Source organism: Ziziphus jujuba, chromosome 6, assembly GCF_031755915.1.
Source record: "Ziziphus jujuba cultivar Dongzao chromosome 6, ASM3175591v1".
Lineage (NCBI taxonomy): Eukaryota > Viridiplantae > Streptophyta > Magnoliopsida > Rosales > Rhamnaceae > Ziziphus > Ziziphus jujuba.
In genome coordinates, this window is record NC_083384.1 from 14,921,058 (window position 1) to 14,933,699 (window position 12,642).

The window sequence follows — 12,642 nt, forward strand, 5'->3', positions numbered from 1 at the left end:
GTTTGTATGTAGATGACATACTCATAATAGGTAGTGATAATAATATGATCCGAACTACAAAAGTCATGTTAAATTCTAAATTTGACGTGAAGGATATGGGGCTTGCTGATGTGATTTTAGGAATGAAAATCACTAGAACTTTGAATGGAATCATTCTTAGTCAAACGCATTATATAGATAAAATACTGGCTAATTTTAGTAAAAATGATACTAATATAGCTAGAACACCCATAGATTTGAATTTACACTTATCCAAGAATAAAGGAGAGACTATATTTCAAGTAGAATACACAAGGATGATTGGAAGTCTGATGTACCTAATGAATTGTACAAGACCAGACTTTTCCTATGCTATAAGTAGACTAAGTAGATACACGAGTAATCCGAATGATGATCATTGGAAAGGAATCGTTAGAGTATTAAGATACTTACGATATACTCATGAATATGGACTGCACTATACGAAATATCTAGTTGTATTAGAAGGATACAGTGATGCTAACTGGATATCGGATATTAAGGATTCAAAATCCACTAGTGGCTATATATTTATATTAGCGGGTGCAGCCTTGACGTGAAAGTCCTCAAAACAAACAGTAATAGCTCGATCCACGATGAAATCTGAGTTTATCACATTAGATAAATGTGGTGAAGAGGCCGAATGGCTACGCCAATTTTTGGAGGATATTTCAAGGTGACCTAAACCTATGCCAGCAATAAGTATACATTGTAATAGTTAATCTGCAATTGGCAAGGTACAAAATGTGATGTGTAATGGAAAGTCCAAACACATTTGTCGTAGACACAATTCTACTAGACAATTAATCTCAACTGGAGTTATCTCGATAGATTATGTAAAGTTAAAAGATAACGTTGTGGATCTGTTAACCAAAGGGTTAAATAGAGAATTAGTTGAGAAATCATCAAGGGGAATAGGATTAAAGCCCGTGAGTAAAGTCAATACGATGGAAACCCAACCTAGTTGACTAGAGATCCCAAGATCTAGGTTCAATGGGACAACGTAATTGTAAAAACTGGTATGGATTACTGTAGGGGTTAATCCTCTGCCCATTCCTATGATGAAATAGTGATAGAAAGAGATTAAGTATAAAGTATGCTTTTAATGATTCCTATAAGTGTGTGTTTAGTAATCTTTGCATAGTGATGCTGATTACATTGGAAAAAGGAATCACCTATGTGAGAGAGAAGAGTGGCCGCCTCAAAGGAACATTGTTGAGGGCGCAATTATCTAGAAACTCTCGCAAAACAAGGCACGTGTTCAAGGCCAAAATGAACACAACAGTGAGAACTGAAGTATACCAGGAAGGAATCTGTGTGAACTATATTGTCATTTACACAAACAACAAAATAGTTCAAAGATATTGCTTCTACCATTAGTCAGTAAAGAATATATAATCTCACAAGGAAAAGTTCAAAGAGTAACATCTACCTATCCTAAGCAGGTTCCAACTGTAAAGCTTTACCACTAGAGTCTTGCATAGTGAATCATTCATGTGGGGGATTGTAACGTTTTTAAACATCTTTTATTAATTAAGGTTGAATCATTTGAGTGAGTGGTGTTAGTGGGGAGTTATTAGGCCTTAATGTGCTTTGAATGGTTTTGAAGGTGGCCTTTTACTTTCCTACGTTGGTTTCTGAAAAAGAAAAATATAGAAAATAGTATTTTTGGTCTCCTCCCTTACGTGAGTTTCAAAAAAATAGAGAAGAAAAAATAGTTTTTCCTGTATATTTTTGGTTAGTGAGTGTGGTAAAGATCAAGTACTCTAAAAGTTCGAGGGAAATCTAGGTGGTGTTTTGCCTAAGATTTCGAATCCGTTGTATCTTGGGAGACTACCATTGGAAAACATTCGCACCGGTGGGATGGAAATTGTATTAAGGAAACTGTGGTACCACACAGGCCTCGGACCATTTTTCAACCAGCAGATTAAAGCTAAGAACATTCAGGTTCTTAGCTTTATATTATTAATTTTTTGTAAATTTTATTGACATTTGTAGATCTACTTGTATATACACATATATTATATTTACACTTTCTTATCTAGGTTCTCACAAGATTATCAAAGACAAACTAGGAAATATATAAATTTAGATTTGAGTTACATGTGGGAATTTGATTTTTGGTAGAAAAGTTCTCTCTTTTCATTTTATTTTATTATTATTTTGTTTTTTTGTCAATTAGATAAACAGTTCATTTGATGAAGATATTTGATGAAAGATAATATGAGTGTTAGTGGAAACATATACTGATTTCGAATCACAAAAACATATATATATAAAATACAAGCTAAGCCAAAATTATTTATTAAAAAAAAAAAAAAAAAAAGGGGTTCAAAGAAAAGCAAAAACAACCATTTAGAATTCCCTATAGATGCATAGAATTTGAATCTCATCATTTTTAGGTGTTGACAAATCTGCAATTCTTTCTGATTTCTCCTTGAGTTCCAGTAAGGACATTGATGTTCCCCATCTTCACAATTGAATTTGCAAATGACGCAAAAAATAGTTTCTCATCAGAGGCATAAGCCAAGACCTGCTTCACTATCTCCCCTGTATGATCTTGGAAGACTAGAACATTGTCAGATCCCAACAAACCATTTCCTTGTAGAATATTAATGAAGTAATGGTTATCGAATCTCGCCGGCGTCATAAAATCAAGAGGTGCAACAGTGTTGTCCTTTCCTGATTCTGGGCATATGGATCTTAGTATTCTTCTAAAAGTTGTGTACCTCTTGTATTTATCATAATGTGTTTCTTTAAACTCTGCATCATAGATTCTCTGCCTGAAACTTAGACACCTAGCCTTTCCCATTGTGTGACTCCCTGATGACATAAACCTTTGTGAATACATCACTACATGAAAGAAAAATTTGACAAATTGTTCCTTTTTGGTTTTCCCAAGAAAGTGATGGAAAATTTTTTTGTACTTAAAAAAGTGTATATTATCATTTGCCAATTTCAGTCTTCTAGTATGGTTTACCTGATAAAGCAACCAAGTCTTGTACATCTAGTCCTTGTTCTTTGAAAATGTAAATGAGAGTTTCCAAAGAGGAATTGGGTGCTGGTATGAACTGGTTGGCACCATCGAAGCTTGCTTCCAATGAGTCTCTCCTGCCTAGCAACACTTCCCATCTGGGTCCACCTCTCTGTCCAGAAAATTTACACCAAAAAACACTAATAAAAATTATGAAAAAAAATAAATTGAAAAAAGTTTGTTAATAAAGAATATCCATTGGTTGAATGGATTCTCAGCGATAAAAGAAAAAGCAAATTCAAAGAGATGGGGGTGGGGGGGAGGAGAGAGAGAGAGAGAGATCATTTACCAGGGCAACAGCGTCACGAGCAGCCATGGCTAAAATATCAGCACAAGAAACTGTAAATGGACATGACTCTTCTAACAAGTACTTAATCTCATCAATCACCTCAAATCCTCTTAGCGAGTCGAGGTTAGGACCAGCTTGCTTTTCACTCACCATTACTCCATAGCTGTCCAGAAGAAGTGATGCATCGCAACCCTGAATTCACACTTATATAATTCCATACTTATACACATGAAAATCATTTTATTTTTTTTCTTTCACTAGAGAAAAATAAAACATGTAAAGCACACGTTAAGCATAGATATATTATAAACTTTGATATTACTAGCAAGTCCAACGTGCATGCATGAATATATATATATATATATATATGTATAGTAATTCTTTTATCCAAGATTCAAGATTTAGTTAAACGAAGGATGCTTATAGAGAAAGAGAGGAAACCATGACGAAGCAATCATGAAAATGCAAGCGAAGGAGCGATGCAGCCGTACGAGGATCTCTAACAACTGCAATCTCAACATTACGTCTCACAATCTCTTCTGCCAAAGGACAAGTTTCTTTGTAGTAGTTAAAAGCAAGAGGACTGTCTTGGGTCCTAGTTTCATAGCCATGCAAACTCAAAGCAAGTACAATCAACTTCAACAATAATAACACCATTGATGATGATGGTGATGGTGAGCTTCAATCAATAGTATGAGAAAATGAAATCTAACATGAAAGAGTAGTGAGGTTACTAGGTAGAATATTTTACTTAGGACAGGAATGTCGTAGATTGAAATTCAATATCTACCACGATTGAATATATAGGTAATCTGACAATGATGTATTTGATGTCATATAAGATGGCTTTTTCTCTGTTTTTCAAACCAGCTTATGCTTTTGACAAATTCCTCTTTGAATTTCATCAAATTTGGTGCAACCAACCTTACCAAACTACTCATTTGTTGTTGTTGTTGTTGTTTTATTTATTTATTTATATTATATATATATATATATATATACATATATTGTGAATTATTCTGGAACAAGAGCTGAATTTGGGTTATGATTAACTTTTCACTCACTTCTAGATACACTATAATTTTTATTTTAACACTCTTCCTGATTTGAATATTCTTTATAGTTTAATTTTAATGTTGCTTTCATGTACATAATCAAAACCCAATTTCCTACTTCTTTTTCTCCCATACTCTACCTCAATTTATTATTATTATTATTATTATTATTATTTTCCTTTGAAACCCACTTGCTTGTTTACTTTTTAATTCTGGGGACAACATATGACATGAAGGCAAAGCAATTGAATAAAATAACAACTAGAATAAGCATAAACGCGTGAGAGCATAATGCAATTTCTGTGGTGCAGCGGGAAGATGAACAAAATATTCAGGAGCTTGTTCTCACAGAAGTTCATCAATTTCACTCTGCCTTCCTTTTTTTTTTTTTTTTCTAATTTCATTTTGAGTGGAAAACTTTTCAGAAAGTGAGAATTATTATAAACAAAACAAGCTGTAGACCTTTTTGTAAAAACAATATCCCCTCATTTACCAAAATATTCTGATGCAGAGATCCTAAATGGAGAGAAGTAAAACTATACTCCTTCCATGTTCTAATAAACATGGAAATATTCAAGTAAAAATTTATGATTTTGTTTCACAAATTAGAGTAAAAAATTGATCATTACAAAAGAAATACCAAAATGTTACAGAGAAAATGTACCAAAACCCAGTAAACACCCAAGTAGGAGGTGTCTAAAAGAAAATACACTTTTTTGGCTTTGTTCTATACACTACATTGGTAACACTATTTATTCCCATTTTACAAATGCTTGTATTTATGTGATTTCACAAATTGCTTTTTTATCCTAACTATAATCTGTATGCTGGTGTGGCTGCTTGATGCAACTTCTTGGGACCCACCCAGTAGTCAGAAAGGATACCTATCCTCCTCCAACCTTGTCAGTATACTCTGCAAACCCCTGCTTCAGAGATAAATTCATGTTACAACATGAATAGTACATCAAGCTCTATATTCACAACTCTGAAAATAGCATCATCTTAAAAGCGTCTTCCCAGAGTTTATTATAACAGGGTCATGGTTTTTGAGAGTAAAAGAAAAACCCAACAAAGAGCACAATGATTGTTTAAAAACTTTTGTCAAAAGATATGTATAAACCATTTGAAACTTTCATATATAAAATGCATCAACCTTGCTAAAAACTACAGTATGATTTACAGAATTGCACGTTATACACTCTATTCATAATTTTATTGATCAAAATTCACTCCACACTTTGTCATACTAGAAGGAATAGAAAATAAACTAATTTACTGATATATATATATATATATATTTTTTTTTTTCTCCCCTGGAAATTGCAAAAAGGTGGTTAATGACTTAAAATTTTCACTAGCGATCATTCAATGAGATTATTGCATCGCATTCCCCTAACAATTTGTCTATCTACTACATTCACAAGCACTTCTTAGTCGTTTTAATCTGTATTTTTTTTATTTTTATTTTTTTAACACTTTAACATGATTTTGATTGTTAACAGAAAATGAAACAGAAATATCTGAATGGTTACCTGGCCTTTCCATTGGGTATTCTAAATAATTTCTTCATCCAGGAAAATATCAGGATGTACTGCTGCCAAGTTGAAATTGAGAGCTCTTTGCAGCTTCCGATGATCAAAGACTTCCACTTCAACCACGAAGTTTGAACAGACTGGGCGATGATCTGAGATCCTTAACTCTGCTCGCTTGTAAGAAGTTTGTTTTATGCCTTTTCCAAGCCATAGTATGCGGTCACACCTATTATAGCATACCAAGTCAGGCTCAGTCTTTAACATATGCCTGAATGGACCAAACACTTCAATCAATTACCAAGACATTGTACTCACCATGCTGGAGACCTCCTTTTCTCTCCTTCTTTTGGGTTCTCACCAACATATCTATCGGAGTTGATCTCATACTTGTAAGTCGGTGGAAAGTCTATGAACCCCTCTTTCCACCCCTCAAATACATGCCCACCATATAGTTCTTTGCTCAGCTGTCATATTACACAATTTTCATTCCGCATAAGTTTCATTACACAAGAATATCATGTAATGTTTTGAAATAAAAAATAGGTGGCAGCATAACTTCGGGAGAAATGTGCAAGGAATGACGGAGAATGTCCAAAATAGCCACAAATACTGTTAGTCTCCCAAAATATGCTGACTCAATAGTCTATACCACAGAAATCAAAAATCTTATCCGGATAGTTAAACCATTAAAGTGCAATGAAACTCGGTTAGCAAAATAATCCCCTCATTTAGGGAAAGATGTTTAATTTTTGTTTTACTTGATTTAGAAAAATAATGTCTCAAGATTTACTAGTTCACCCTGAATTATCTTAAAGTTTTTGCTAGAGGTAAAATGGTATTTCTATAAAAATGCATGCTAGATCACACCGTTGAAATTGAAGGCATATCTAAACTCTATTGAAAATGGTATTATTGTGTTTCAGATAATTATACATATTTCCGAAATTCGTTCCCCAAGCAAAAGGAGTGCAGAGGCAGAAAATTCTACCATCACAGAACAAAACTAGAATGGATTATTATTGAACATGAAATTCTCAAATTTAGAGCTTTAGGTCTCACCTGATCACCTTTTAGAAGTTCATCCCATCGCTTCAGAGCAATGAGATTCCTTATCTCTGAGTCCAACATATTGAGACGATAATTCAAGTCCCCAAACCAGAATATTTGACTGTTCAAAAAGCTCAGAGTCACAATCCATATTATATGTATAGAAATGAACAATAAGAGAGAACATACAAATGCAAAATCTCCAAATGTGAGAGGCAGATGCTATCTCTGTTTATATATATATATATATATTTATCTATTCGATAAACACAAAGTAATGTACATATAAAATCTCCTAACTCAGCCACACAAAATTTTAAACATCTTGCACTTTGGTTCCTTTCAGATCTCCTACGAACATAAAAGTTTATAAAGTATAATTTCAGAATACACTTTATTGTATCTTTAAAGAAACAACTCCTATTTTAGCATTTTCTTTCTCCATGGTCATTGCTTGTGTCACCACACATATCAAGTAACTGTACCATTGTTTCTAGTCATCATAAATTCATTTCTCAAGAGGTGAAATGTACAAGAAAAAATGATATTATGTGAATGCAACTTTAACATCAATTAATCTGCTTACTCATGTGAAGGAATTGTTGTTGGTTGATCTATGTTAAAGACAGATGATGCAAAACGCGTACGTCGTATGATTTCATATACATCTGAGTTACGCCTCTGTTCAGCACCTTCCTTCTGACCAGAGGTCAAATGAGAACAAACAAAGCACAACCGTGATTGATAAAGCGACATGCTCACAGAAACAGATCCCTGCAACAACAACAACAACCATAAATTACTAAGATATCAATTAACATTAGGGAAGCATGTTTAACAACTAATCAATGCATATTAACATGAATCTCATGTTCTCTGAAATTACTAATAAACAGAGCCACCTACAAATCACATTGCTAATAAGATGTGCACTAATAGCATGAAAGAATAGGCAGTACCTTGTTTCCCATGTAGCCCATTAGACCAATCCCAACAGGAGAAACTTTCAAATTGTTAATGTGTCTTCTCAACCTCTTTCGCACCCAAACTGACACATATATCCCTACCATCTGCTTGCTGATGATTCTCACATATCTAGGACGTGCTCTCACACTGTTGATAGTTTCATTACCATGTAGCTCATTAGGCATTTCTTGAAAAGTGTCATCTTCCTCTTCAGAAAGCGCATCAGGCTCATCAGATAGAGATTCAAGAACTGCAGGCACCTCCTGTTGATTCAAGAGCAATCCCAGGTTTCCAGAGCTATGGTGTGATCTTTTCAGTCCACCAGCATTAAGTGAAAAATTTTGAGAATTGACCATAAGATTATTATCCAAGCAATTAAAGCCAATTCTAGCAGAACTGCTCCATACCCTCCGCAATTTCGTATTTGAGGAGGTTACTTGTGGAGTTGCATCTAATGAACGTTCAGGCCAGTCAAATCTACTATCATCGATGGCAGATATTCTTTTCAACCATAAGTTCTTTCCAGCACCTATTACTTTACTTGAATCATCTCCTTCCAGGTCATAACAATTCGTGGTCCCAATTGGTTCCTCACTCATTAAATCTAATGGATGAACATCAATATTATCTTCAAGTACATCAGCAACAGAAGAAGTTCTTAACACTGGAGAGGGTGGGGCACTATAGCTTTTGTGTATGCTTTCAGGTTCTAAGGATTTGTTCAGAGTTCTTCGAATGATTGCCTCCCATTTTGGAATTGGTTTACTATCTTCCACTCCTAGTACATTTCCAGCATTCAGAGGGACTACCTCCTGGAAGCTGTAAGAAATAGATGGAAACCATATATTTAAACACTGGCCAAAAAGAAACACATGTTAATCAATCGCATTAGCAGTAAGACTTTTTGTTTGTTTTATTTATTTGTTTATTTTTGTTCAAAACACAAAACAAACTTTATTCACAGCCAAAGGTTGTACTGTAACCAATACATTGACCATTGTGAAAAGATAGAAAGATCAACAATATCTGCACTTGGAGCATTTTCTAAATTCAAGACTTTCTATCAAAACAAAAAAAGACAAAAAAAAAAACTCAAGGTACTCATGTGCACTCATAACTTAGAGGCATGACAAGTTTCTAGGAACAAAAATAATCGGATGTTAAATATATTCAATTTCCAGAAATGCTTAACGAGCAGTTCACTACACAACTTGAAGGAAGAGTTGCTGTACTGATATAGTATGTCCCTTGAAGTGAGACCAATTGATTCTGCTGAAAGTCATAATGGAAATTATAAAGCCTATCCAAAATCCCACTCAACCATTTCTTGGGATGTCAAAATATGACATCACATATTTCTCAGTTTTGTCGTTGAATTACCTTTTTTTTTTTTTTTTAGTCCATTTATCATGAAAAAATGAATTTGAAATGTCCTTTAATAGTAAGAATTCTTAAGAGATATTAGGTAGAGCAAATAATATTCAGAACATACTAGGTGTGGCAGGTTGTGGTAGTTTCTGGAAAGTTGTTCAGGACATGTACCAAGCATCTTCTACTAAAGAGGTATTGCCTAGCAATTCTCACCCCTCCTTACCGGACAATAGCAAAGTTATGATCAATCTCAAGATATATATGTCACCCTACACCAGAGGAAATACTCACCCAATAATGTACATATCTGCTGGTTGTTCTTCTGTACAAAGCCAATCATCAATCTCAAGATCTTCATCTGGAATTTTTCCAGCAACATTCCAAGTGCCAATTGTCACCCTATACAGAAACAATTTCCACAACCATTCAGTAAGACCTGCATGAGCAGTAGCACTTCCAAGACAATATTGCAAGCTTAAAGAGTTAACTGCCAAACCTGATATCCTTGGTATTTATATATTGAACACGAAGAGTTTCTGATTTTCCTCTCCTGTGTCTTAATTTATAGCCCTTAGAATGTGTTTCTGAAGCAATAAACACAAAAACCATCCATATTCTGTAAATACTTTGAGGAATCTGAAAAAAAACGAAAAAAAAAAAAAACAAAAAAACAAAAAAACAAAAAACAAAAAACAAAAAACAACACCCTGAATAATAAAAAAAAATATTTTGATGAGAATAAAAATTTGCTATCAAGCTAACTGGAAGCTCCATTAATAAAAACCATAATGAACATTAGAAAAGGACATGACACAGCAGAAATTGTTTTTTAATCATATATTAAAACCATAAACCATGGAGAGAACTATCCCAAAGGACAACATACTTGATGAATTCATATGTTATTATTCATTAGCAACCTTTCTGTTTTTTTTTTTTTTTTTTTTTTCGCTGGGGTCTAACAATAGCAACTGGTTAAACTTAAGGAAGTATGACAGGGAGAACAAGGTAAATGGTTGAGATTCTTTAAAATTGCTTTCTGTTCTAGGCAGCATTAGTTTTTCCTGAATTCTCATCAAAGCATAAGATTCAAGGTAGCATGAAAAAATATCAATATGTAGACTCTGATCAAAATTGAACTAAACTAGTTACTGAAGGATTGCTAGGACTATTTTCTATTAAAGGAATCATCCAGAAAAATTCTGATAACTTTATAACCCAGAGGAGCTGAACAAAAAGATGATCACAGAAAAGGTTAGCAAAGTATTGAAGGCACATGCTTCCAGTTAAAATAAAGATAAGATTAAATACTCATAATATGGAGTTTATTTCATTGTTTCAGAAGAATGAAAGAACGTTAATATCATAATTTACAGGATAAGTCACTAATATAGAAATTAGCCTGAAGTTGACTTGAGACAGGTCAATCCCTTTTCCCTACTGACATGATCAGTTTACTGATACAAATAGGAGACCAATACCCACAAATATGAAATTTTTTTCAGAATAAAGAAAGAACCTCTATCCTAACTGGACCAATTTACTGATATAGGAATTAGGTATTGCCTGAAGTTTGGTTTGATACACGTTGGTTCCCTTGCGTCATACTTGCATGATCCTCACACATGTCCACTCTTGCATCATTTAGAGAGCACGCTGAGTGAAAAAAGAAAAATAAAAAATAAAAAATAAATGCCGAAGCATATGATCAAACTCAAGAAAGAAGTGGAAACGCATTGTGATGCTATAGTGCTGAGATCATACCATCATCTTCACTCTCAGTTTCTGTGTCAACCTCATCTTCGCTAAAATCATAAGCCTTAGGCTGTATGTTTAACCATTTCTTCATCACGATAGACGGCCAAAAAGGCTGCAAGAAGATGCAATTTACCCAAATATATGATCAAGAATCAGATACTGCTCTTAATTCACAAAAAGAGATTAAAAGAAGTGGAAACAGCATATTATAAAACGTACCTCTGAGCGTTTTCCTCCCTTGGTTTTCATTCTTGCACGATCAAAATCTTATTATCAAAGATCAGATGCACTCAATTACAAAGATAATCAAAGAACAAGTCCTTAAATATGGAAACAGCCACAGGCATCCAGTTGTCACTGTTGGAAGAGATTACAATATTAAATACAAGTTTTTTAAGACCATTACGGCCGCGTACAAGCCAGCTTATTTGATGCCAGGTATAACAAATGTTCATACTGTGACTCAAATAGAAAGGACAGAAAAAGTATGGACATAATTAACAGACATCCACAACCTCAACTTGCAGAAAAAGAATACTCAATGGTCCTCATCCCCACGTCCAACTTTCTGATACACAGCACAACAAACAGCATATGATATCATTGACAATTCAAAAAAAAAACAAAAAACAAAAAAAAAGTAAAAAAGAAAGAAAAAACAACAAGAACCAAACAAAGCAACTTCCATAAAAATTAAAAATGTCACTTTCAAGATAAACAAATCTGTAGTCCTATAACCAATTGATGCTACGTGCTATTAACTTCAGCATTAGCAGTTGGAAAGATAAGCCATTGGTTGAAAGAAGTAAAATTAAGTAAAAGAACATCCACATTAAGAAAACAACTAAAATAAATTTTCCAACAACTCAATAAACAAAGAGCAAAAATTTACACGCCTTTTCAACACGCATAAGAAAGAAAATCCAACTGGATATCTAACAAGTATGCAAATTGCAGGCTCTTCTTAGCGAACCTAACTTTCCAAAAATCAGAGTGACCCCAACAAATTACAATTGTCTATTCCCAACCACATATCCACTTTCAAAACTGGAAACTTTAAGTTTATATAAATTCAGTGTTTATTTCATGCAAAGACAAACAGTGATTAAGACCGGCAACTAGAAAGCAATAAAATACACAAGCAACAGCAAAGACATATATAAATATTCTCTTCATACATCACAGCCCAGCCAAGATTTGCAGCGTCCCTACCAATATAAAAATTGCATGAACCATAAAACGACCACCAAATTAATTAACAGAAAAAAAAAATGAATAAACAAATGGGTTTGACATCAAAGAGCATAAAGTTTAAGTCAAATGGGTAATCTCAATTCTTCTCACAATATTTATATAATTCTTTTTTATACGGGTCTACAGGACAGCTGTAGACCCACTGATGAGAAGGCCGACTACAATTTTTTTTTTTTGGTAAAAAAAAATAATAATAATAATAATAATTTCCCATTTCATGTATACGTATATGATAATATTATTTTACAGTACCATTTGTATACCCATGAGCTAAGAGTCGACCCACGAACCGAAAATACAATAAAGGGACCACAGAAA

The 12,642-nt window shown here is 33.8% G+C and overlaps 2 protein-coding genes across 8 annotated transcripts; both read right to left on the reverse strand.

Annotated features, from left to right (window-relative positions):
* Positions 1-2,349: 2,349 nt before the first annotated feature.
* LOC107430451 (peroxidase 20) lies at positions 2,350-4,246 on the reverse strand. Its single transcript, XM_048463732.2, has 4 exons — positions 3,783-4,246; positions 3,342-3,533; positions 2,999-3,164; positions 2,350-2,841 (listed from the first exon to the last, which is right to left on the reverse strand). The coding sequence occupies exons 1-4, from the start codon at positions 3,996-3,998 to the stop codon at positions 2,417-2,419; spliced, it is 999 nt and encodes a 332-aa protein (XP_048319689.2). The 5' UTR covers positions 3,999-4,246; the 3' UTR covers positions 2,350-2,416.
* A 722-nt stretch (positions 4,247-4,968) lies between these two features.
* LOC107430450 (type I inositol polyphosphate 5-phosphatase 2) lies at positions 4,969-12,347 on the reverse strand. 7 transcript variants are annotated; one of them, XM_060818201.1, is made up of 13 exons: positions 12,249-12,347; positions 11,586-11,638; positions 11,290-11,427; positions 11,077-11,182; positions 10,879-10,968; positions 9,809-10,019; positions 9,604-9,711; positions 7,935-8,760; positions 7,562-7,749; positions 6,988-7,096; positions 6,244-6,392; positions 5,929-6,154; positions 4,969-5,319 (listed from the first exon to the last, which is right to left on the reverse strand). In XM_060818201.1, exons 3-12 carry the CDS (start codon positions 11,317-11,319, stop codon positions 5,950-5,952), a joined length of 2,022 nt encoding a protein of 673 aa, XP_060674184.1. In that variant the 5' UTR covers positions 11,320-11,427; positions 11,586-11,638; positions 12,249-12,347; the 3' UTR covers positions 4,969-5,319; positions 5,929-5,949. The 7 variants fall into 7 exon arrangements, with proteins under 7 accessions (XP_060674184.1, XP_060674185.1, XP_060674183.1 ...); XM_060818202.1 differs by lacking the exon at positions 12,249-12,347 and adding an exon at positions 12,044-12,240; XM_060818200.1 differs by lacking the exon at positions 12,249-12,347 and having other exon boundaries at positions 11,586-12,240.
* Between the last annotated feature and the right edge of the window lie 295 nt (positions 12,348-12,642).

Excerpts from the sequence above, each read along its gene's own strand:
- LOC107430451 (XM_048463732.2), bottom strand. The coding sequence starts at position 3,998 with ATGGTGTTATTATTGTTGAAGTTGATTGTACTTGCTTTGAGTTTGCAT. Across the intron at positions 3,534-3,782 it reads TTCATGATTGCTTCGTCATG|GGTTGCGATGCATCACTTCT; the intron begins GTTTCCTCTCTT and ends GTGTGAATTCAG. Across the intron at positions 2,842-2,998 it reads AGACTTGGTTGCTTTATCAG|GGAGTCACACAATGGGAAAG; the intron begins GTAAACCATACT and ends TTATGTCATCAG.
- LOC107430450 (XM_060818201.1), bottom strand. The coding sequence starts at position 11,319 with ATGAAAACCAAGGGAGGAAAACGCTCAGAG. Across the intron at positions 8,761-9,603 it reads GCAGATATGTACATTATTGG|CTTCCAGGAGGTAGTCCCTC; the intron begins GTGAGTATTTCC and ends TATTTCTTACAG. Across the intron at positions 6,155-6,243 it reads AAAAGGAGGTCTCCAGCATG|GTGTGACCGCATACTATGGC; the intron begins GTGAGTACAATG and ends ATGCTATAATAG.